The sequence below is a fragment of the Rhea pennata genome, chromosome 14, assembly GCF_028389875.1.
Source record: "Rhea pennata isolate bPtePen1 chromosome 14, bPtePen1.pri, whole genome shotgun sequence".
Lineage (NCBI taxonomy): Eukaryota > Metazoa > Chordata > Aves > Rheiformes > Rheidae > Rhea > Rhea pennata.
Window position 1 is genome coordinate 21,951,539 of NC_084676.1, and position 25,744 is coordinate 21,977,282.

Below are 25,744 nucleotides of genomic sequence, written 5' to 3' on the forward strand. Positions count from 1 at the left end.
TGTTGGGCGCTGGGGCACGGAGGGCACCCAGCTCTGCCGGGCGCTGGGTGCGGAGGGCACCCAGCTCCGTTGGGCGCTGGGGCACGGAGGGCACCCAGCTCTGCCGGGCGCTGGGTGCAGAGGGCACCCAGCTCCGTGGGGTGCGGAGGGCACCCAGCTCTGCTCGCTCACCCCCGCGCCACGCTACGCCGCGGAGGGGAGGTGAGTGAGCAAACGCACAGGGAAGAGAAGAGGGAGGGAAAGAAAGAAAGAAAAGGAACATTTGAAATCTTGTCTTTACTAGTATTCAGTACATGAGATTCCTAAAGAATAACTTGTCCTCCTAGTTAACCTTGTCCTGGAATATATACAGGTTATTTGTCGCTGCCACGGCGATGATATTTTCTGAAGGGTGCCAAGCTGTATGCAGGATCTTTTTGCTAAAGTCCAGACTGTCCACACTGATTTCGTCTTTCCTCCGCTTGCCGCCAACGCAGACCTTGCGGGGCTTGAGGATGGCCCGGGGCTTGCTGTTCTCCCGCGAGGCCTCCAGCGTCACGTCGCGCTTGGTGTTGCGGTCGAACATGCGGAAGAAGTTGTTGTAGGAGCCGGTCATGATGACGCTGCGGGCGAAGGGAGGACGGGATAGTAACTAATATGGAAATCAGTCTTTATGGCAAAGATTTAGCTGACCTGAAACGAATGCTTTTCACGCCTTTTTAGACGCAAGCTGCCTTTTAACTAGTGGTAAACTGAATATCCGGTGATATAATGAGATTTAGATTAGATTTGGAATTCAGGTTTGAGGCCCAGTTGTGCCTCATTAATTTGCTCTGATGGTTCTGAAGTCTCTTCAGATTAAAAAAAAAATGCAGAAATCTCATGTGGCCAACCGGTCTTGCATGTTTTCTGCCACCCAAGATAGTGCAATTTATGCATGGATAGTTATCATCATTAGTTCTTTTGTAATCTGTGACAAAATACATTATCACTATTCTCTTGAATAATGCCCCCAAGAACAATCTCCTGAGACTCCAGCTACATCCAAACCAAGATGAGAGATTAGGCCTCTTCTGGACTCGGTAAGATGTGGTACCAGACCCATATCAGATACCAGGGCTGTAGCTGGACCTCTAGACACTTTCAGCAATGTTTGAAATTTGGAAGTGTTTGGATAAAAGGTTCCAAATTTAGGCGGTTTTAGTGATGCACTGTTGAGAAAGTTCTCCAGACCCTGCACCAAACTCCTGTGCAAGCAACTGAAGCCCCTGTGAAAGGACTACAGAGGAGATGAAAGCTACCAGTGTTACAGAGAAATTTGCTATGGCTTGTTAGCCCTGAGTTCTGGTTTGAATTCAGCCTCTGTATTAAACACCAAAAACATCATACCTCTCTTGCCTGTGAGGTATCTCTGAGTGCAGAATGGTGCCCAGGGAAGCAGGATCCCCTCCCCGACCCACACTGTCCCCTACACCATCTTCCTTACCTGTCAGAGCCATTCCACACACACTCAAACTTATCGAAGATGCAGTCATTCTCGTAGAGCGAGCACAGCTTGCTGCGGAGGTAATCGTGGACCTGGGAGCAGAGGGGGCAGGAAGCATGAGGGCATGTCTGTGCTTCGGGGACCTTCACTGGGTTCGAAGACTAAAACATAACCAAGCTGGCAGCCAGCACCAGAGCTCTCTGTCCTTGTCCACAGCAAACAAGGCTACAACTCACCAGGTCACCCAAGCCCATGTTTAACAGTTCTTCATCTTCTTGGCCAAGATTTAATGGCAGGATGTTGTCATCCATCAGATTTGTCCCTCCGCCCTCCCACTGCCTGCTCCAGAGCATGGCTCTGGCAGGAACACCTCACTCCAATGCTTACCTGGTAGGTCTCGATGGGCCGGTTCTCCATGTTCAGGTCCCACACTTTGACCGTCAGATAATCCCGGGTCATGATATACCTCCCGCTGTGGCTGAATTTAACGTCAGAGATTGAGGAGATGATCTCAGAAAAAAATGACCGGTTACTTGGGTCTTCGGGCTCCTCAAAAACTGCAGAAGAGGAAAGGACAAGTCCTAACATCAGCCAGTGTGTACATGGTGTGGGACACGGCAGGTGCTCCACGCCCTGTGCTGCCGCGGGCTGCTGCAGCGCCAGGGATCTACCGTCCTGCTCGAGCACGCAGAACGTGTGTGAGGTGCAAAACGCCCTTTGCAAACCAAAGCACAGCGTTTCCAATGAAGGCTTTGGTTTGGCTTTGAAGGCTCCCAGAGGCCGAGCCAGGACGCAGCCGCCCTGGCATGCGGGGACGGTGCTGTGGAGGACGCAGGCTCCCAGGACCCGGGTGGCCGGGAGCGTCCGGAGAGAGTGGGGTATCTGCCCTACCTCCGTTTGGCATAAAACAGACAAATGCCCATATTTAAAGGATTTTACTTGGCACAACTGAAGCTCTTTTGTTTTTAATGAGTGCAATAAGCAAGAAGGATCATCAGAGACCAATTCATCAACAGTGTAACAGCAGCCCAGAAGATTTAGGGCCTTGCATTCCCTTTCTGCCCTCTCGAAATCGATGCGTGGTGCAACAGGAAGTCAATGCACCTATTTTATAGCCACTGCAACCTACAGATTTAATCTGTTCAGTCTTTGAATAAATCACAGTTTGAGCAGTTTGAAGGAGACCAATGAAGTTCCACATTAAATGTATTTACAAATCCAATTTATAAATAACACCAGCTGGGCATGCACGGCTTTAAAAAGAAAATCCCTTGAAAGACTGGGCGCCGTTGTTACGATGCAGGGACCACCGTCGCCAGCCTCAGCAGAGATGCTCGGGACGCCTCGCTGAGGCCATCGCCCGGGCAGGGCGCAGCGCTCGGCGCCGGCCCCGCCAGCAGCGGGCCACGACCCGCCGGGAAGAGCTGCTTTCGGAGGAGGGAGGAGGAGCGCGGGCAAGGGCGGGCTGCCGCCTCGCCGCGGCTCGCGCTGGCGCTCCCCGGGCTCGCCCGGGCTGCACAAGGAGGCGGGCGCGCTCGCACGAGATCGGGCTCGGTGCGCTCCTCAGATAGCCCTTCTCCTCTCCACACGGGAAAGTTGGAAAACGAGGCAAACAGAACATGCCGTTAACAAGAACGTGAAAATGAACGTTTTTCATCTCGGCTGCTCCGCTCCCGGAGCCCGATTTAGCTCTGCGGCGTTGGCGCTTTTGCATCCGATCCCTGTGCGGGCACAAGCGGCCCCGGCTGGAAAACCAGCAAAGAGCGGCCAGCCTCCTCGCTGGGCCGGGAACGCCGCTCCCGGTGGGGAAGCGGTGGGAGGAGGAACAGAACGACCGCGGCCAGCGGGGTCCCCGGGGCGCAGGCCCCGGCCCAGCGGAGCGCGGGCGCCGCGGTCCGGGGACAACGTGGCCAGCAGTGGAAACACAAGTTGGCCTGTTCCATCTTTGGGAAATAAGCTGCATTTTGAGCCATCTGTTTCAGGAGTTTGCTAGGTAAATTGAGAGGTGATTCCTTAAGAAAAAAAGGGGAAACCTTAGCGTCTTTCACCATAGGGAAATAACTGTAGTCTCTGCAGTTTTTACACTTTGATATTTTCCTCCGTTCGGCTCATTTTCTCCTATCTGGCCGGCAGCTGAGCCTCCATCTCCGTGGAGCTTTTGGGCGAAGCAAAGTATTCCTTTTCTCCCAGCCACGCCAGGAAACACGGATGTGTATTTTGGGATCAGTGTGTTAGCAATGGTGAACAGGCAAGACAGACAACCTGCAAAATTCATGCGAAACGTTCAGCTGGTTCGGCCGGCTGGGAGCCGCCGGCACCCCCGGGTCCGCCACCAGCCCCGCCACGACGCCCGCGCTGCGCCGGCGGGGCGCGGGGCGCTGGCTTCGGGGCCGCCGCGCACAGACACGCAACAGCAGCCTTCACGGGGCTGGGCACAGGCGTCCCAATTTCAATTACACAACTCTGCAAGTGTTGTAGACCCTATTTAGAATAAGTGGAGAGATATAGGCACTCCGAGGTGCAAACCGTCTCCTCCTAGGGCAAACACCTAAAACAGATCAAAAAATTCCATTCAAAGAGCCTATTTCTTGCTTTCTTGCCTATAAAGACTGTCTAGACCACCAGCTCAGATGCAGCTGTCTTTAACATAGACACACAGTGAGGTGAGATAAGTCTGGTCCAGGTCTTCCTTAAATCCACTGGTGAACTTCCCACGCAGGCATGAAGCTCTGACCAGTGAGGGCATCTGCTGTTGGTCATCTCCGTTCTTGGGAGTGCTCCTCCGTGCTGCGCTGCAGAGCTGGGCCTGTTTTCCATCCTCAAAGCCTTGCCCCGTACTCGCTTGATTCCTCCTCAGTCCAACCGTCATAAAAGTGATCTCTAGGGCTGCAGGCAGCACGGTGTTAGATGCTGCTGCTCCTAGCGATGGTGGCCACCATCATTTGTCACATCTCAAGTAAGAGCAGAGCCGTCTGTACTGCCATTTTTCACAAAACATCTGGTAGTTGTCACAGCCCGGTTGCCGTCACCGCGATAGTGGTGATGCACTGCCACCAACACGCAGTCCTCTCGGTTTTCCAGTGTCCATGCGAGGGCTGCCTTGTGCACCCAGTGCTGATGCCGAGCCTTGAGTGGCATTGCGTCCCATGGATCTCCAGCACCAGCCCTGCCACCTGCCAGCCTGGACCAATGTAATTCCAGTGGCATTGTGCTCCAGTTGAGCCTGGGTCCATCAAGGCAATCCTGACCCCACTGAACGAGTCTTCTCATGTTGTCTACCAGACATGAGTTTTGTGTTTTCACCTGATAGCTTGCAATGAAGGAAAAACGAGAGCTATGATAACAGGCATTGGCAGCAGGTTTTCAGTGATCATCTTGTTAATCAACTGGATAATTAGTATCCTGATAAGAACTTGGACTGCAGCATGGAGGTCCCAGGGAATGTGGTTTACAGCTGCGCACTAGGAGGGGACGTCCTGATGACTGCACAGTGACGTATGTTCAGGTCAAGAGTGGATCCCAAGCACAGAAGTTCTCTGTCCTACCTATTGCACTTTAAAATGCTTTTTCCGCACTTCCTTACCTGTTCTTCAGCCGGTGTTGTGAGTTGCTCCGGGAATCCCACTCTCCCCTTCGGTTTCCCATGGCCCTTTGGACAACTCAGGCAGTGCCCCTGCACTCACCACCCTCACAGGACTACTGCCAGTCTGAACATCGCAGCACACTGCTCCCTAAATCCCTGAGGAGCAGATGTTTGTACATGGAAGCTGCTGTTCTTCCTCACGGCAGCTACTGCTGGAGCAAAACACACGAGGTGCAGCTCGTGGGAGCTTCAGATAAAGTGTGCAAACAGAATTTAATAAGAGAAGCACATAAGTGAAAGCTGGCCCTGAGCAGCAAACTGCATCTATCTAAATAAACATGACTGGGATGTGCAGTGATATCATCTGCATTTTTATTAAATATTGACAGTTATTAAATATCTCCGTTGGAGATCTCCAAAAGCCAACGTTACTTTTCATTTTGAACTTTGATAAACTGTCTCAGTTCCAACTCACACATCTGCTGAACTGCAACAGACTGTGGCTGACGCTGCTGAGGGATGGAGGACAATCTTATAGTAGGAAAATGTCGAGGGAGAGGTCAAACTGAACTTGTATTCACCTATGCTTGCTGAGGACTGAAAGCACCTAACAGTACCGAACAAAGGGAAATACCAAATGAGGGCTTCCACCACTGAAGTGTCAAGAAAATGAATTTTGTTTGCTCCTTAATTGTACGCTGAGTCTCAGCTGGGAGCTGTCACTGTAGGACTGTGAGACGCCGCAGTGTAATGCAAGAACACAAAGGTATGTCGTGCTCTGGCTATAGCAATACTGTATTTGACACTTTCAGATCTCCAGACAGAAATATAACCTTTCCTCTGTATCTACTTTACTGCAGCTTAAGAACAGGCATCAGGCTGTAACTGCGCTCCTGGAAGCTGAACGCAGTCACTGGTGTGCCATTTGCCAGCATCTTTAGGAGACTCCAATCTGCAGCAAGATGCTCTCAAATCTCAGCTGTTAGCACTGGGCTTCAGCAAACTGCACCAAGTTTGTGCCTGTTCTTCTTGCAACATGATTGCATTTTGGGCCATTTTATGAAGAAAACTCAAACAAATTTTATCCTGGCTACTCCAAAATCTCTCACTGATGGCTGCACAACCACAGAACTGGAAAGAAAATGCGACTGTTCAGAGGACAACATTCAAACCACGCAGTGAGGGGCACAGCGGTTCAGACTGCCAGTCACAGAGCACAGCTGCCCTTGCTTTGGCTGCATTTTGCTGTTGTTGCCATAAAGCAGGTAGTAAACTCATTTAGGTCTATTCTGCCCTTTTATTTTATTTGCAATACCTAGCTCAGCAGAAAACTGCTGTTCAGAAACTACTACAGGACAGATAACGGGAGGTATACCGAGCCGTTCAGAAATGTCATTCGCGTTCGTGCAAGCGTTTCACTGAGCAGCTACCAAGGAGATGACTATTTTCATTAATGAACTCCCAGTGTGCGAAGGATGGGTAGAAAAAAAAAATTGCCAGCCACTTCACCAGCAACTTACTTATTTCACTAGTTTTGGAGAGGATGAAGAACGAATTTCTGATCTGGTTGTCTTATTCCAAATATTTTCTTTTTGGCACGTTCTGAACCTGGTGGCATCAATGGTTGTCCAAGACAGCGTGCAGGTTGGACAAATGGCCGGCAGAAACACAGCAATTTTGCTTTCTGGGATTTACTGCTTTGCAGCCATCATATACCAAGGGCCCGGCGAGATAAATCTGATTCTCCACTGTCAAAACGTCACTTCTTATTTTACATGCCCGCACTTCAAAAGGTGTGGGGCTGAGAGCCACGCGGACCAGCCCTCCGCGGGGGCCCGAGCCCCGGCGGGACACGTCCCGTCCACCCCCGCCCCGCGGGCACTCACACTTGGCGTGCCGGTCGCACAGCGCCGCGGCGCGCATGTCGCACAGCCGGATGGTGCCCTTGCTGCTGCTGTAGACGAAGGTGTTGCAGTGGTGCGGGTGGAACTCTGCCGCGGTGATCACCTCCGTCAGCTCCTCCATGTTCGCCGGCTTGATGTCCACGATGTCTGCCGGGGCCGGTCAAGGGAAACGCGGCCCCGCTCGCTGGCACCGTCCCCTGGCGCGGCACGCTCCGCCGCGGGCCCCGCACCCTGCCCGCCCGACCGCTTCTCCAGCCCCTGCAGTGCGAGCCCCCGGGCCACCTCCTGCGAGCCCCAGGACACCTCCTGCGAGCCCCCGGGACACCCTGCTGCGAGCCCCCGGACCACCCTGCTGCGAGCCCCCGGGACACCCTCCTGTGAGCCCCTGAACCACCTCCTGCGAGCCCCCGGGCCACCTCCTGCGAGCCCCAGGACACCTCCTGCGAGCCCCTGGGCCACCCTGCTGCGAGCCCCCAGACCACCCTGCTGCGAGCCCCCGGGACACCCTCCTGTGAGCCCCTGAACCACCTCCTGCGAGCCCCTGGGACACCCTCCTGCGAGCCCCCGGACCACCTCCTGCGAGCCCCCGGGACACCCTCCTGCGAGCCCCCAGGCCACCTCCTGCGAGCCTCCGGGACACCCTCCTGCGAGCCCCCGGACCACCTCCTGCGAGACCCCGGGACACCCTCCTGCGAGCCCCCGGACCACCTCCTGCGAGACCCCGGGACACCCTCCTGCGAGCCCCCAGGCCACCTCCTGCGAGCCTCCGGGACACCCTCCTGCGAGCCCCCGGACCACCTCCTGCGAGACCCCGGGCCACCTCCTGCGAGACCCCAGGACACCTCCTGCGAGCCCCCGGGACACCCTCCTGTGAGCCCCTGAACCACCTCCTGCAAGCCCCCGGGACACCCTTCTGCGAGCCCCCGGGACACCTCCTGCGAGCCCCTGGGCCACCCTGCTGTGAGCCCCCGGACCACCCTGCTGCGAGCCCCTGGGCCACCTCCTGCGAGCCGCCAGGCCACTTCCTGCGAGCCCCTGGGCTACCTCCTGCGAGCCCCCGGGACACGTCCTGCGAGCCCCCAGGACACCTCCTGCAAGCCCCCGGGACACATCCTCCTGCGAGCCCCCAGGACACGTCCTGCGAGCCCCCGGGACACGTCCTGCGAGCCCCCAGGACACGTCCTGCGAGCCCCCGGACCACCTCCTGCGAGCCTCCGGGACACCCTCCTGCGAGCCCCCGGACCACCTCCTGCGAGCCCCCAGGACACCTCCTGCGAGCCCCCAGACCACCTCCTGCGAGCCCCCAGGACACCTCCTGCGAGCCCCCGGACCACCTCCTGCGAGCCCCCGGGACACCTCCTGCGAGCCCCCAGACCACCTCCTGCGAGCCTCCGGGACACCCTCCTGCGAGCCCCCGGACCACCTCCTGCGAGACCCCGGGACACGTCCTGCGAGCCCCCAGGCCACCTCCTGCGAGCCCCTGGGCCACCCTGCTGCGAGACCCCGGGACACCTCCTGCGAGACCCCGGGACACGTCCTGCGAGACCCCGGGACACGTCCTGCGAACCCCCGGACCACCTCCTGCGAGACCCCGGGACACCTCCTGCGAGCCCCTGGGACACCTCCTGCGAGCCCCCGGGACACCTCCTGCGAGCCCCTGGGCCACCTGCTGTGAGCCCCTGGGCCACCTCCTGCGAGCCCCTGGGCCACCCTCCTGAGCATGCCATCCAAATTCCCCATGCACATCATCCAGCCGCACCTTGCCCCCTGCCCACCTCGTGTACCCATCCAGCCGTGCCGTGCGTGTCGTCTGCACCACGCACGCACCCTGCCCTGCGCATGTTGTTCAGCTGCACCATGCACACCGCCCGCTCCAGTGCCAGTCTGGCTGCGCCGTGCAAGCCGTCCTTCGGATGGTGCCTCCCGTCCCATCCCCGTCCCCAGGGAAGCGCTCACCCAGCGGTCGGTGCCGCACGGTGCAAAGGATACTGAAGCTTTGATTCGTTATCTCGCAGTGCCACAGATTGATCCGCAGGTCATCGGCCGACATGTAGGTCTCGTAGTCGCTGTTGACGGAGATGGAGTTGATGTGGTAGGTGTGAGCGTTGGCGAACACCCGCCGCGGGGTGGCCTCCACCATCAGCTCCATGGGCCGCAGCACCGGCACCTGCCACCGGGGGAGCCGATCGTCAGCCGCTGGCGGGGACACTGGCACCAGCACCGCACTGACACCGGCACCCGCACAACGCCAGCCCTGCACTGGCGTCGGCACTGGCACCACACTGCCACTGCACCGGCATCAGCACCACACCGGCACTGGCCTTGCACCAGCAGCACACCAGCACCACGCCAACACTGGCACCAGCACCACCCCGGTCTTTGTAGGGTGGGCCCTGGGCCGGCTAGACCACAGCAAGCAAGGACATGCAAGCCGCAAGTCCTGGAGCATTTCGAGGAGAATTGCATTTTTTCAGAGCGCCAGGTCAGCACAGATTTTTCTTTTAACTCTTTGGGATTTGCTGCACAGTAAAGTGATGTAATGAAGAGATGAGAAGAGACAAGGAAAGGGAATGCAAAAGCTAGAAACAGATGGAGAAAATATGAAACACAGCTATACTTCTTTTGCTTTTAGATTAACGAGCCTAACGCATGTGATCACCAGCAGATGGAAGCAGAGGAAACGGCGCGTGCAAGGTACAGTGCAAGCAGTAACTGTGGATACAGCACTCTTAAGGCCACTTAATGCAGCAGAACGGTGTCAGTCTACGCTCCCTGCCGCCAGCAAGCCGTTCCCTCGAGCTACTTCATTACCGCGCACATTATCCGCGTGCTGCCCAAGGAGATTTCCCATGGCACAGAGGGGACGGGAGCGTGACGGCCGGATCGAGTGACACGGGAACACAGGAGCTGCCAGCTCCCAGCCCGAGCTTAATGTGACGAGCCTGCCGTCTAATTCAGCCCGACACATGCAATGATGCGTCGTTTGCCGTGGAAGGACTTTGCTCAGCCATCTGGGGACAGTCTAGTGTTTTGCTCAGAGATTGCAGGAAACGGGCTGTCACTCAGACCGTCAGAAACATGATGGTTTTGCAAAGGGAAAGGGATCAACCAGGCCTCTCTAGATACAAAAAATACACAAAAGGCTCAGCAAGAGGGTGACATGCAGCCCAACCACATCCCAGGGCCTAACCCCAGGATAACTCTCATCCACATAATAATACTGCAATAAATACTGCTAATCCGAAGCAACTAGTACAAACTGGGACTCAGCAAGAGCGCTGCTGGCAATCTGCAACTTCAAGCAACCCAACATACCTATCTAGTCTGTATAGGGCCAGCTACTTGCAGACAAATCAGTTTTCCTGACTCAGGGACGTAAGATAAATTCATCAGCCAGTGTAATTTTCCATGTATTACTCCAGAGAAAAATTCTTTTTTTTTTTTTTTTTTTAATGTCTGGTACTTGGTCTTTCACCAGCTAAAACTTCCAAGCCTGAGTCTCTGTGAATATTTTGTGAAGGCAAGATTTTCCTCCTGGTGGAAGTGCAAGAACCTGCACCTGAATACGGAGGCAGTGTCGGCACTCCCTGTCACCCCGCTCCTGGTGCAAGCCTTTGCCCGAAGTGCACCATCAAACACTGCCAGCGTGACAGCAAATAAAACTTACTTTTTAAAAAAATTTTTGAAACGTGTAGGGTCTCTCCAAACACTCAGTTCCAACCAGCCTTGTCTGCGGAAACGCCTGGCTGCATCCCTTCCCCAGGTGCGGACCCAACCTGCGCATCCCCCTCGTTAAAGGTAATTCAGGGTAACAGACCGCATCAAGTACATAGAAAGGCTGTCAAATAAAATAAACCACCAATAAATTAAATTACTTTCTGTTTCCAGGAAGGGGGGGGATGCCAGTCATTTTTGATTTGAAAAAAATATGTCTTCATTTTAATTTCCCTCTGCAAAAAAGGGCTGGTCCCAGGGGCTCGAGTCGCAGTGGTGGGCAGTTCCCCTGCCCCTTTCCCTGCCCGGCCAGGTCTCCGCGCGCGGTGCTGCCGACGCTCCCGTCCTCCGCCGAGCGGGTCGGCGCCTTCGCTCCGCGGTTCGGCGGCGGAGGAGCCTCGGAGCCAGCGCCCGCCGCGGCCGGGACGCTCGCGGGGCCGTAGCCTCGCGGGGCCGGGACGCTCGACCCCGTCCCCGCAACCGCGTCCCCATTCCTGCATCCCCATCCCCGTGTCCCCACATCCCCATCCCCGTGTCCCCACATCCCCATCACCGCATCCCCACGTCCCCGTGTCCCCACATCCCCATCCCCGTGTCCCCACATCCCCATCCCCACGTCCCCATGTCCCCACATCCCCATCACCGTGTCCCCACATCCCCATCACCGCATGCCCACGTCCCCATGTCCCTGCGTCCCCACATCCCCATCACCGTGTCCCCACATCCCCATCACCGCATGCCCACGTCCCCATGTCCCCACATCCCCACCACCGTGTCCCCACATCCCCATCACCGCATGCCCACGTCCCCATGTCCCCACGTCCCCACTTCCCCATCCCCATGTCCCCACATCCCCATCACCGTGTCCCCACATCCCCATCACCGCATGCCCACGTCCCCATGTCCCCGCGTCCCCACTTCCCCATCCCCATGTCCCCACGTCCCCATGTCCCCGTGTCCCCACATCCCCATCCCCGTGTCCCCACGTCCCCGTCCCCGTGCAGCCGAGCCCTCGCTCGCCCCGGCGCCGGCTGCCGCGCGCGAGGGCGTTTGCTCTCATCGGCCTCCTCCGCGCAGCGCGACGGAGAGCGCCGGGCGGCCAGGACGTGGCCGCAGCCACCGAAGCGATCAATGGTAACGCGTTTGGTGCCCGCGGGGCAGGGCGAGGAGCAGGCGCGGGGCGCGGGGCGCGGGCACGCCGCCCGGCCGCCGCGGCACGAGCCGCCCCTCTCCGCGGCGGCCCAGCCGGCGGCGCAGCCTGGCGCGCCGGTCCCCGACGGACGCGGCCCGCAGCCGCCGAGCCCTGCCTTGGGTTTGCACCACGGAAAACGCAATCCAGTTACGGGCAAAGCAGAGCGCGGCGCTAGCTGCTGGCGGGTGAATCCTGCAGGGCCCCGGCTAAGCCCTCTCCGGATTGGCTCCCTGAGGTTCATTTCTTTTTACCTCCAAAAGGCATTTTCCATGCTGTCGGCAGCAGGAGCGACTGCTCAACACTGCCTGCAGATTGATATTTTGCAGACAAAATATATGTCAAACAGTATTTTCATGGCAGATGGACAATTTCACGCTCTCCAGGGCTTCGTCTTGTTGGACTTCCCTTGTGAAACGTGAGAAGATACTGGCCCTTGCGAAGGCAAACCTGCTGTCTAATCGCCGCTCCACGCAGCCGACAGAGGTGCTGGTCTCACCCGTTTCCCCCGACGTGGCCGTTCCTGCTCAGCGTCCACAAATGCTGCTGCTCCTGGCATTTGCTGGGTAGCACGGGCTTCCCGCCGGTCAAAGAGCCACGCTGACCGGGCAGTCCCCAAGGGGGTGCAGGAGACCCCAAGGGGGACCAGGTGGCCCCAAGGGGGTGCAGGAGGCCCCAAGGGGGTGCAGGAGGCCCCAAAGGGGACCAGGTGGCCCCAAGGGGGACCAGGTGGCCCCAAGGGGGTGCAGGAGGCCCCAAGGGGGCCCAGGTGGCCCCAAGGAGGTGCAGGAGACCCCAAGGGGGACCAGGTGGCCCCAAGGGGGTGCAGGAGGCCCCAAGGGGGTGCAGGAGGCCCCAAAGGGGACCAGGTGGCCCCAAGGGGGACCAGGTGGCCCCAAGGGGGTGCAGGAGGCCCCAAGGGGGCCCAGGTGGCCCCAAGGAGGTGCAGGAGACCCCAAGGGGGACTAGGTGGCCCCAAGGGGGTGCAGGAGGCTCCAAGGGGACCCAGGTGGCCCCAAGGAGGTGCAGGAGACCCCAAGGGGGACCAGGTGGCCCCAAGGGGGTGCAGGAGGCTCCAAAGGGGACCAGGTGGCCCCACGGGGGTGCAGGTCCAAGCTTGGGAGCTAGAAGAAGGGGGAGCACCGGGAGACAAGGGGCTGCGGGGCGGGAGCGGGGTCGCATCTGCTGCGGTGCCGGAGGGAGCCGGACGGCGGATCCCGGCCAGCCGGAGTCTGCGCAGACCCTCCCCTCCGCCCCGGTGCACGGGTCGCCCCTCAGGAGCAGGGAACAGAGCAGGAGGCGGCAGCGCCGGGCTGGCGGCACGCACGGCCCCGGCCCGCCACACACGGCCCAAACCGCCCCAGATCTCCCATTCTCCATGTATTTTTGTAGCATCCTAGCGTCTTTTTCGTAACTCACCTAGTTCAGTTATTGCAGTTCAAGATTACTCTCGCCATCTGTACGCACATTATGAAATCAGTGTGCAGAAACCTCAAAAAACAAATGTATTTCTTATTTGAAGTTTAAAACCTCGTACTCTTAATTCCAGTGTTACGGACTCCTCGGAATTACATTCCACTCAAAGATGCGATTCTCGTAAACCTTTCTTTGCTTATTTCTCCCATTGAAAAAGAGTCAGCATCAGTAAAATCTCACCTAGTAGTTTACAGCCTTCCTGCTTTTGGAAGAATTATGTGAAAGCACAGCTGTGTTATCAAACACAAATTCCCAGCAATCTAAACCATTTGATAATTCTGCCAGGCACATTGTTTTTACAGTATGTCTAGACACAGATACCAATCGTGTAATTGCTGTGGGAAAAGAGATGAACACGGAAAAGCCCTGGAAGGTCAGTTCTGGTCATCAGCACTCCACGCCGAGTTTGCAGCGCTCCCTGGATGAATAATGGCTTTTCACCGGCGAGGAGAGAATTCAGCTCACGACCGGGGAAAAGAAAAAAGCAGAAGACTGGCCCTGCCGCGCCAGAAGCCCCAGCCCCAGCACCCCCCCCCCATAATGGCGCCTTGCTTCGAGGATTCCCAAAGCCAAGTGAGGCAGGCGGCCGCCGGCGGTGACGAGCACGCCCGGCTCAGCGCAGCCCGCGGGCGGCAGCGCGCGGCGCCCTTGGGAGACGGCGCGGCCGACAGCGAGCCCCGCGCGCCCGCTGCGCCCGAGGAGCCCGCTGCCGAACGGCGTTCTGAGCTCAGCCCAGCACGCAAATATTACGCATCGAGCTGCTTTAGAGCAATTTAAATGACTGATGAAAATGGGAAAATCCTTTCTTTCTTGTTTTATATTTCTGTAGCAGGGGTTTGATGATGATCATTTGAAATTGGTTAGTTCTGCCACATGCATTTTATAGCCAAAAAAGCCAAATGCTTCAAATTACCTTGTCATTTAAATGATAATGGTTTGGAGAATGTAAAAAATAAGCAAATCCTTTTGCTGTGGTATAAATGCTCTTCTGGCACCAGACACAGCCACTGCACCAGCAGCATAACAATTTTATCCAAAGGACCCCTCATTGCTTTCCCTGTCCCCTCCGTATAGCAACCTACCGACGCATTAGGGTGCGTATGTATTTGATAGTGAGAATCAAGCACAAATGCTCTGTGAAACTGTGCCCAGAAGCCAAGGAGCTTGAACACTTTGGCAAAATGGAGATAAAAAAACACAACTGATGACAGATTGTGCTGGGGCCGTGCGAGTTTGGTGGCAGCTCTTAGTCAGGGACAGCTCCGTGGAGCCCCGCGCCCACGGGTGGCACACGGGCAGACAGGAGAGCAAACCTTTCCGAGCAGCTGCAAAGGCCACATACTGATCACGTCGCCCTTGGGCCCCAAAGGACTTCCCAGGCACATCCTGGTGCTGCAAACACGGGGAAGGAGATCGCGCTCTTCCCGGGGTGGGAACGGTCCATGAGAGAATCCCTGTTAGCAGCAGCTTCGCCCCGGCACGTCCCGCTGGCCAGCGCACGGACGTTTCTGCTGTTGCTACTGCTGGAGCAGCAACATCTGCTCCCAGCCAACCGGGCCGTCAGCACGTAGCAGGGAAAACGGCTCAGAAACGGCACCTCTGGGCGTTCATCCCTGTCCCTGTCGGGACAGCAGGCTCTACCCCCTCTGCCACAGCAACAGGCTAACTCCCTTGGAAGGGGAGCCAGGGACCCCCTACCATGGGTCCGCATTGTTAGTCTGCCTTAGAAATGTCCTTTCCCCCCCCCTTCCTTTTGGCTTCGTGCAGGAAACTGAGGCAATGCTTTATCAGTTGCAAGCCCCTGCCGACCGGTCCTGCTGCGCTGGGCACAGGTTCCTCACGACGCTTCCCGAGGTTTGGGCCTCAAATCCCAGCCTGGCTCTTGCACAAGTCCTGGTTCTCAGCAGGGCGCACCGGCCCCGGGGCAGCCCTCCGGCGGGACCCCCGCCGGCAGCAGGGTGCGGAGGAGCGCGCGGCCCCCCCAGCGCGCGCCCGGCACGGCGGCGGAGCCGGGGAGACGCTCCCGGAGCGCTTTGGCCCAGCACCAGACACGAAGGCAGCGCTGAAAGCTCGGCGCAGGTAGCACGGGACGCAGCGAGGCGCTCGGCAGCGTCTGCCGAGGACCTGGCAGGAGGCTGCAGCCCGAGGCAGCAGCCGAAGGGCTGCAGCTGCCGGCCGGGGGCTGCGCCGCACCGGCGCCGCGCTCCGCGCAGCAGCTCCCGAAGCCTTCGTTACAGCCCGAGCAGAGCTGGGTACTCCTTCCGCAGTATGCGGGTTCGAAACGCCTCAGGGAGAAACGCTTGTCACGTAAATTTAAACCACGAGGAGGAATGGGTAAGAGGTGATTGCAGCGAGGGGGGGGGGGTTTAAACCCCCTTTTTTTTGCCTAGCTGTGGCTGAAAACTCGACCGTGGGCAGACGCAGTTACTCGGAAACGTGAGCACCGCCGGGCAGGTGAGCGTGCAGGATGTGCTAAGCTGCAGTAAAGCAGTTACAGCTATGTAAACATCTGTCTAAGTAAAATCATCAAAACATCAGATCGAGCTGAAGAGTCTTCAATCTCCTGTCCTTAGGGACGGCAGACGTTATGCTTGCGGATACTAATAACCATAAGACTGAGCATTTACGTCGTGTTTTACCTCTTGCTATTGCTGCAAAGCAGGAGCTGTACATTCCCGCGGGGTCTCTTGCTAGAGGTGGGGAAACGGCAGCACGTTCCTACGCAGCGTGCAGGGGAAGACAGCAAAGCAGCAGCGCCTCCAGCCCAGCGCGGCACCCCGCTGCTTCCAAAAAGGGCTAAAGCGAGCGGCTTCGGCCGTGCGTGGCTCACGAGCAGCCGGTGCTGGGGACGGCGGCGGGGGGGCACCAGGCCGGGGGCCAGCGCCAGCCTCCAGCTCCCGGCCGGGCTCTGGCCGGGAAGCAGCGCCCGCGCCGCCGGCTCCTTTCCGAGATGCCCTCCCGGCTCCGTGGAGCTGCCACGGAGCTGGGGCGGGATGCTGACAGGCGCTCGCCTGGAAACACTGCCGGAAGCGTGGCAGCAGCTAAGCGAACGCCGGGAATAAGCGGTTTCCTCGGCGTGCAGGGCAAGGGGCCGGGTGGCGCTGAGCGCCGCGGCACTGACGCGGGTGCTGGCCGGCCCTCGGGCCCCGCTGCCTCTGCAAGGGCCCCGGAGCTGCACACGGCAGCCGCGCAACAGCGTTCGGGCTGCAAGCGCAGCCCCGCCGCCCCAAGGCCGAGTCCGGCCAGGCGCGAGCGGCTCCGGCGCGACGAAGGCCACGGCGCAATCCCTGCCCAGGAGGCGCTTCCAGGCTGCGGTCGGAGGAGCTTCCCTCCCAGGCGGTGCTGCGCCATGCCACGCCGTGCGGTGGGCTCAACCCGCACTGCCGTGCCGCGCCGCAGCCTCACCCGGCTGCCTTGTGCTTGCTTCCTGAGCAGCCGCTGCCGGCAGCAGTAGCCGGCGCTCCCGAGGTCCCGGCAGCAGCCCTGACCGAACACACTGAGGCCGTGCACGACACTGTGCACGAGGCCATGCACAAGGCCACGCGTGACGCTGTGCACAAGGCCGTGCAGCTGCGCTCGAGGCCGTGCAGCCGTGCACGAGGCCGTGCACGAGGTTGTGCAGCCGTGCACGAGGCCGTGCAGCTGCGCATGAGGCCGTGCACGAGGCTGTGCAGCCGTGCACGAGGCCGTGCACGAGGCTGCACACGAGGCCATGCACTGCATCCCACCCCAGTGCAGGGTCGGCTCTTCACGTGCAGATGAAGACCAGGAACAGCCTCCCCGCGGCAGGCGCTGGCTCGCACCTGGCCTCCCTCCAGCGCGGCGGTGGGATGTGTTTTGCACACCCACCTCCCTCGCAGGGAGCGGCACCCCAGGTTCGCCTGTGGGGAGGTCCCCAATCAACCCCCGTGGGCGGGAGGAAAGCTGCTTTGGAGACTGCAGCTGCGCTCCGGGAGCCAAAGGCGCCCCCGGGGCGCATGGCGCGGCCGGCGGGACGGGGAGCTGCTGGGAGCCGGCCCGGCGAGAACGGACACAACTCGTGACCGCGGGCCGGCGGCTCCGGGAGGCACCGGCCCGCGCGACGATCCCCTTCGCAAGGGCCCGGGGGAGCGGCTCCCGCCGCGGCGGCACTCACCCGCAGCGTGGTGATCATGGAGGGGTCTCGGAGGCGGCCGTCCTCATCCTTGAGGTTGTAGCCCTCCGGCCGCTTGTCTCGCTCGCTGACCTTCCACAGCTTCACAGTCTTATCTGCGGGCCCGAGAGAGGGGACGCCGTCACGCCCGGCGGCAGCCGCGAGGCCGCCCCCGCCGCCGCGCGCGGCAGAACGCTGCTGCCTCCGGGCCGACGGCTGCTGAAATAACATGGCAGTCTTGCGGGAAAAGCCTCCTTCCGAAAGCCACCCACCACCGACACGCGTCGTCTTCTCGTCTTCCTGCCGGACAGGCCAAGGCGTTTGCCACCTGTGTTAGGAAGATTGCTGAACAACAAGCAAAGCCAGTGGATTAATGGACAAGCTCCACAAGCAATGGTTTCCCAAGGCTCGGCCGCGGAGACCGCGCCTCGCCTGCCAGCGGCCGACCACGGTGCGACGGGTCCAGCGAACGCCGCGCGAGGCGGCCGCGGTGCTGCGGCCGCGGTGCTGCGGCACGCCGGCTGGCGTCCGAGGGCCGAACGGCACACATCCCGGGCGACGGGCCGGAGCCGCGCTCGGCTGCTCCGCTCCCCGCGGCGGCAGCGGTGCACACGCGTGCATCGCGCCGCACGCAGCCACGCGTGCACACACGCGTGCACACACGCGTGGCCATGCATGCATGACACACGCGTGCACACACTCACACACACACACACCTGTGCATCTACGGGCAGTCAGTGGGAGCGGACCCTGGCATCCTGACACCAGCATTTACCACCCAGCCGGCAGCGGGCTCCGAATCCCCCGCTGCCGGGTGCCCCCCTCCAGCACCTCCTTCCACCCCGTCCGGCCGAGCCTCCCGGTGGAGGAGCCCCGGGACCACGGGGCTCTGTCCCGAATAACGGTGCTCGCCGTCCTCGCTCCATCAGCGGTTCATACACAGCCTTATCATTCATCTTAATTTTCTCTTTCACACAGTAATTCCAACTGACTGCTATTAATTTTGTTTTTATTAACCCATTTTGCTTCAGGGGGTTGCTGTATGTAAGGTTGCTTTAACAGCAAGAACAAAAAGAAACAGCATAAAATGGGGATATTTTAAAAAGAATCATTTTGATAACCTGCTAGTATATGAAACACCATCCCAAATGGAAAGATAATATTCCTGTTAATCACAAAAATATTTAAAAACTCAATTAACAGAACATTATACTCCATAACTAATCTTCATTGCATTTCAATGATTCTCCCTTAAATGAGTTTAATAAGTCTTTGCATTTTATTACGTTGATCAATAGAGTAAATTACATAATACAAAGTAAGCTGGTTATGGAGATAATTAGACCCCTCCTTTTCCCCTGAAGTAATTAAGTCACATCTATCTAAAGGTCCCGTTCATCCCAAGCAATATTCCAGGATCCTCCTGATGTTTATCTGCACATAACATGAAACTGCTCAGCTGAACGCAGCTGTACAGTGAAACACATCTCCTCAAGGTTTTCTTTAAAAAGAAAGAAAGAAAGAAAAGCGTTTCCAAAGAGCGGTAAGAGCAAAGTTACACAGCGGAGGGAAGAGGCCCCTTCTTCGCAGGGGATAAAACCGGCGCGATACGGGCAAAAGCGCGGGAGCGAGGCGCAGCCCGCGCCCTCCCGACGCGCCCCCACGCCGCCCGGCCCCTGGCCGCGCGCGGCTGCACCCACCGTTGGTGGAGAGCAGGAAGTAGGCGGCGTTGTGCTGCGGGAGCCATCGGATCTTGTTGATCTTCTCCTCGATCTCCAGGCTCTTCAGGTAATCGAACTCGGGCTCGTGGCTCTGGAAGGTGCTGTAGACATTGTACTCGCCGCGGCGCTGGGGCTGCTGCCTGCCCTGCGGGGCGACGGCAGCGTCAGCGCCAGCCCGGGGCCGCCGGCACGGGGCCGAGCCCCGGCAGCGCCCGGGGGCCGCCGGCACGGGGCCGAGCCCCCGCCCGCGCCGCCGCGGGAGCCGCCGCGGGAGCCGCCGCCGCGAGCGGGCCGGGCGCCCGGAGCCCCGGTGCGACGCGGGCCCGCGGGCCCCCATCGCCGGCGGCAGCGCCGACGGGGTCGCCCGCGGCGGAGCGGAGCCCGCGCGCGCCGGGGGTCCAGCCCCGGGGCCTCCCTCGGGGCGAGCGCGGCGTCCAGCTGGAGCTCGCAGGATCCACCCCGTGCAGGATCAGTGGGTTTAAAGTTCAAGAAAAGCAGTCGAATAGTGAAATAAACAAGAAATAAAATATTACTGGAAAGGCTGGGGAAGTGTCTGTGCGGGAAGCCTTTGACGCATGGGGCCTTTCCAGCGCATTCAGAAATACTTCTGAAGCTACAACTCCGCGGAACATTTAAAAACATCGTTGGACTACAAGGTTTTTCACAGCCAGGCATCCCTCATCCCTTTCCACCTTACGAAATCGCATCCCAAGGGGAGATCTGCTCGCGTCCAGATGAGACTGTGAAATACCGCTTGGGACGTGCCAGACCCAGTAAAACCAGACTGCTTTGGGAACGGAGGGAAGAAACCTTCCAGGCTGGCAGGGCCTGCGGCAGCTTTTGGTTCCCGGTTGCATTTCGTGCACGCCCAGACCGGCCGCACGCCCAGCGGCCGCTAACCCTCGCGCTGAACGCGGGGGCAACGGGGGCGCCGGGGCCGCAGGGCCCACGGCGGGGCGAGCGCCGCCGACCCTGCGAAACGCCGCGGGGAAGGGGCGCTCGGGGCGGCTGGGCTCCGAGCCGCTCCGGCCTCGTCCCGCTTGCACCCGGCCCCGGCGGCCGCGGGGAAGGCGAAGGACGCAGAAAGCCCCGCGCGCTTCTCGAGGCGCCTTACGAGACGGCATCTGGCCCTCTATGCTAATAGTCGCTTTGCAGCTTGGAGCTTGCCAGGAGGGAGCTGAGTCTGAGAGTGACACGTAAGGATTAGGGAACAGCGGGAAGCTGCTTTTAAAGGGATAAAATGGGCATTTTGCATGCACTAGCACTTACCTCCTGCTCGCGCTGGAATATGACGACCCGGCCCCCCTTGTCCCCTGTTGCTAGTAATTCTCCCGTGTGGTTGAATTCTACCGTAGAGATAATGTCAGCTGAAAAGAAGACAAAGACAATTTAAGTAACTGTACACTGGCTTTTCACAGGCATCTAAGGGCACCGTTGCCTGCACTGTTAAGTGATCAGTATTAGCATTGTTTCATCTCCCCCGTGAAATTTCCAGAAATCTTAGTTTTTCTATTGAATATAGAAATAACGATAATATAATATATAATAACGATAATAACGATATAATAACGATCACAGGATTTTGGTTTTCAGAATGGGCTTGGCCTAAAACCCAGCGCACGCTGCTGTGCCGCTGTCAGGCTGAGCTCGACTCGGAGGATACTGGCTGCCTCCGCCCTGTGCCAGTCAGGGAAACTCAGCCCGGGGTCGGGACCGCGGAGCTCGCCGGCATCCTCCCTTCGCGCTCAGGGAACAGCCATCAGCTCGCTCGCAAAACCGTGGCCCCCGTCCCATCCGCTCCTACGCTTTCTCCTCCTTGTGCCAACGGCTTTAATCTGTAGCGCTTACCCTGGAGGCAAAGCAAGCAGGAGAACTGCTTATGATTGGACTTATTAGGGCTGTTTTTAGAGCAATGTCAAAGGTTAATTCCGTGGCAATTACCGCCCACCTGGCGTTCACCAGCAGCTCGGAGCGCGGCACGCCGCAAGCACAGAGGGGCCAGAGCAGACACGGCCTCCGAGACCCAGCGCTGGCGGCAGGATTGATTTTGCAATGAAAGGCATTTAGTTGTGGTGACAGCCAGCTCTCTGCTCGGTGAACAGGCAGAATCCATCTTTGATTTCTTTTTTAATTTCTGTTGCCTCTGCGCAGTCTGGGTCTGTGCAGCCCCGTGGGCAGCCTCCGGCACCTCCCGAGCGCTGCCGCGGAGGCGGACACGCGCGGTGCGAGCCCCTCCGCGCCGGGCTGTGCTTGCGGGTGGCAGCACCTGCCAGGGAGCTTCACCGCCTGCGAGGAATGCTGACGACAAGGCTTCGGAGCAACGCAGCAGCGCCCGGCTCCGCTCGCCCCTTCCGCCAAGGAAGAGCCCGGCGGACAGCAGCGCAGCCGGCGTCCGCCGGGCTCCGGGAGCAGCGGGGCACAGTCGCACCCGTTCAGCACTGGCAAACGGAGCTCGAGCTTCTGCAGGTGTGCCCATCACGGCTCTCCTGATCGGGCTTGATGAGCACACAGCGTCCAAGCTCTTGGTGAAGTACCATCCCCATTTTGCAGCCGGGAACACTGAGGCCCTGGAAGGTCCCCTCCCCGCCCCAATTCCCCCTGGGAAACCTAACCTACACATATTTCTTGGTTGCTTATGCTATTCCTGCACTCTCTAAAATCTGCAGCACGGCTCCGTGAACCCCCTCCGCACGGTTCCTTCACCTTTATCGTTTAGTTTTGATGGATCCAGAAAGAAGATCCAAAGTGGAAAAAAAAGCGTTGCCTGATTTTTCAAAGATCTATGGGGAAGCGGGAGGGGGAGGCAGGGGCAACGCTCATTGCGGACACCGAGCTGTCAGGCCCCCGGCGCTGCAACGCGAGCCCGGGGGGTCACCCTTGCCGTGCCCACGGCGCGCTGCGTCGCAGGACTCGGGCTGGCGTCAGCAGCTGGCTGGGACCGCGGCGCTGGAGGGAGGACGCGCCACGCGCTCCGCCTAGCCCGAAGGGAGGACCCGGAGGGGACCGGCGAGGAAGGACCTCGGCGGCCGCCTCTCCCCCCCGCCGCCCTTGGGGCGGCCTCGGGGCGAGCGGGGCGAGCGCTCGCCGTGCGTGCCGGCGCGGGGCCGCTCGGCCGAGCCGCGTGACTGCCGGCCTGGGACGCCCCGCGGGGGGTGCGCATGGTCCCCGCGGCACAGAGGCGTCGAGGATGCTGTTACATGAGCGGCTACTGCGGAAAACAGCCGCCCGCGCACCCAGCCCGCTCTTCAGCCAGGCCAGACCGCCACTAGACCGACAGGCATCGCGGGGACCCCTAAGCTCCTTGCAGAGGGGAACCCTGGCAGCGCTAAAGCGAGCGTCTCAGGGCCAGAATCAGCAGAACCGCAGCAAACAAGCATCTGCCCGGCGCAGGTCTTGCAGCAAGCGCCCCCCCGGCGCGAACGCCTCGCGGCGGGCAGGACAGGCGCTGCGAGCGCCTCTTGTGAGTTTGCGGTGAGTACCACCTAGGCAGGGCAAGTCTCGGCCATGTTGCTAAAAATGACAGACTCGCTGCAAAAATCTTGTAAAATCAGAAACCAGTTTGCAATTTCACGGAAAGGACGTCGAGTCTAACAAACACAAGAAAAAATAAATCCCTGCAAAACCAAGCCAAAAGATGTTCCCATTCTCACACGTAATTGCATCCATAGCTGGATATAGATGTCACAGCTAAAACCAAATATGCTCAAATCCTGAGAAACGTTGCACTTGGAACCAAATCTGTTTCAGCAGCTTGAGCTAAACCCTAATTAAAGCAGAGATTTTCATTCACGACAGTTTCCAGTTGGCAATGTATTTAAAGTTTCCGCTTTAGGAAAAGAATTTGTAACTCTAACTTGTTAGTTTCTAACTATATGTCTGCTGCTGACTACCCTGCTCACCCACTTCCTAATCTGCTTCTCATTCGAGCATCAAAACACACATGCACTCAGCACGCAGCTCCACGCGAGCATCTCCCAGGCCTGCTACACGTGAGAGCTGCCTGCCAGCCGGGTCCAGGCCGGACCCATCCCCGTGCACGTTCCTCCAGCCAGCTTTGCCCCGGAGAGCTGCAGGCTCCTGCCTTCTGCCGCAGCCGCACTGTTCGGGAGCAGCCACCGGGGCCGGCTGTGCCGGGCGAGGACGCAGGCGATCCAGCGCGGTGAACAGAGCGGAGGGAGGCCAGCAGCTCCAGGCTGCGACTCCTCTGCTCCCCAGACGAGGCAGGAAGGGGCCGCGTCCGAGGGCCTCGCGCTCCCCGTCGGGAGCAGGGACAGCGCCCGACGGCTCTGCCGCCGACGCGGCCGACGCACACGGGGCGCTGGGACGGCACCCGGCCCTTCCTGCTCCCCCGAAACGCCTCTCCCTGCCTTCAGCGACGGCACCGCTGGCAGCGCAGCCAGCGGTTACCCGCCCCGGGGCGGCTCGGCCGCGCGGCGCCCGCCTGGCTCCGCCCGCCGGCCCTTCCCGCGGCGCGGCGCGGCGCGGCTCGGCTCGGCTCGGCGCGGCGCGGCTCGGCTCGGCTCGGCTCGGCGCGGCGCGGCGCGGCGCGGCGCGGCTCGGCTCGGCGCGGCTCGGCTCGGCGCGGCGGGGCGCGGCTCGGCTCGGCGCGGCGCGGCGCGGCTCGCTCCGTGCTCCCGGGGCCGGGAACGCGCGGGCCGCGCCGCCGTCGGCGCAGGGTGCGAGGGCCCGGCGGCAGCGGGAGAGCCCCGGGCTCCGCCGCCCCGCGGCGCGCGAGCCATCGGCCGCCCGGCGTGGGCCGCGGTGCCGCGGGGCTTCCCGGGCAGCGCCGGCGGCCGCGGGTCGGCACGGAGGCAGACAGACAGCGCCCCGCAGACGGACAGCCCACGGCCACGAGAGACCGCGAGGGCTGGCAGCTGCTCCGCCCGCCCCGTGAAAGCCGCCTCAGATACCTTCAGGACCGCCAGGCTGTGCTAACTGCCCCAGCCGCGTCCCAGCTGCGGCTCGCCGGACCCGTCTGGACAAGCGGGGGGACGCACGGCTGGGCAAGGCCCGCTCGCCTCGGCAGAGCCCGGAGCCCCGGGCGAGCGCGGCGCGCGGGCGGAGAGCAGGAGCACCAGCAGCGCCCCATGGAAATCGCAGATAAGCGTTACCGTGCACCTCACATTAAGGTGTGCTTTTTCCTTCCAGAATTACTATGTTGGAAATACATTTGTCGTGCGCTATTTATTCTTCTCCATCACCAGCCACTGGCTATATTTAAGTCATTCATTTTATTCAATGAATTAAAAAAAAAAAAACTTTCGGTGCTGCAGTAAGACATTTGTCAGGCAGAGCCTGGCTGTCTAATGCATTACCTTGTCAGCAGAACTATTTAAAGCATCTGGGGCCAGAACCTATGAAAAATCCATAAGCCACCCCGGCCCCTTCATTGATTTATTCGCCGGCGCCGCGGAGGGGGAGCTCCAGCCCCCCGGGCTGGCTGCACTGTCCCGATCTCATTATTTGCTCACATCCACTCTCAGGATTTCACACGCGTATAAATAACCGTTCCCAGCTAAAAAATACTCTTCCATCACTTACAAAAAAACTGAACCAAACCCTGCAACGTCTCTGTTTCTGAGAGGGCGGCGTGGCTGCACGGATCCGAGCAAGGCTGCGCTCGCTGTGACTTTGGCTCGAGCGTCCCACTTAGGGTGAACTTAGGACTGACTGGTTTAGAGACAAATCCCCTCTAATACATGGAGGCAGAGCACAGGGCAACGTTTTAGCCCCACTAGCCCCTGATGGTCCCCATGACGTGCGCTTTTTATGCAATTCAGAGGAATCTGCAACAGCTGGAAATTCAGGCAGAACAAGCAATAAGGACCTGATCCTTGTCATTTACTTCTGCATCTCCTTCCTCCTTGGCTGCTTTTCCAGTGAAACAGGTCTCTCTTGGATCAGGTAGGTTGGGTCATCCCGTGACCCCGTGCTCTCACGTGCAGGCCCAGAAGTTTTGCAGATAATGCACTCAGGACAATTCTTTCCCCAATTCTTCAAGGGCTGGAGGTCTGCTTTTTCTTTAGCCAGCTCCTGGCCTTTTAATAAACAAAAGACTCTCCCTAACTTGCCCCTTTCCCAGTCCTATCATGAATGGTCCTGCTGTAGGAGCATTTGGGAAGTATTTAACGGAAGCACAAGTGCAGGCAAAGGGTTAATGTCAGAGGGATGGGCTGGAGCAGAGGAGCAGAACTGCAGAAGGGACTTGTGACCACAGCTTAGCACTGGAAGCCCCATTCTTTTTATTTGTATAAATCACTTGGCTGATGGCACCACACACAAAACCTCCAAGTCTGCAGATGATAATAAATTGGGAAGCACCATAAATAACAGCAAACCAGGTTGCCAAATGAAGAAAGATTTAGATCATTCATATCCCAGGCTATGAGCTCTCAAATCCAGTTTAATGCTGGTAAGTGTGGGATAATAACTCACTGCAAACATGTCTCTCCCCCCCCCCAAGCAAGTCCCTCAAACAGAGCGAGGACAACAGAGGATCTGCTGCATGGAAGGGGATGCCACACGCCGGCCAGGAACGCCACCGAGCCTTGTGCCACCAT

At 59.1% G+C, this 25,744-nt stretch overlaps 1 protein-coding gene across 3 annotated transcripts in view; it reads right to left on the bottom strand.

Moving 5' to 3' along the window:
* Positions 1-261: 261 nt before the first annotated feature.
* PPP2R2B (protein phosphatase 2 regulatory subunit Bbeta) overlaps positions 262-25,744 on the bottom strand; it is a 109,425-nt gene continuing 83,942 nt past the window's right edge. For all 3 annotated transcript variants that reach the window (XM_062587011.1, XM_062587010.1, XM_062587009.1), the window contains exons 2-9: positions 20,454-20,551; positions 19,164-19,329; positions 17,467-17,579; positions 8,942-9,119; positions 6,935-7,099; positions 1,853-2,022; positions 1,466-1,557; positions 262-602 (exon numbers count right to left, since the gene is read on the bottom strand). In XM_062587011.1, coding sequence (XP_062442995.1) covers positions 323-602; positions 1,466-1,557; positions 1,853-2,022; positions 6,935-7,099; positions 8,942-9,119; positions 17,467-17,579; positions 19,164-19,329; positions 20,454-20,551 — 1,262 coding nt within the window. In that variant the 3' untranslated portion in view covers positions 262-322. The remainder of the gene's footprint in view (positions 603-1,465; positions 1,558-1,852; positions 2,023-6,934; positions 7,100-8,941; positions 9,120-17,466; positions 17,580-19,163; positions 19,330-20,453; positions 20,552-25,744) is intronic.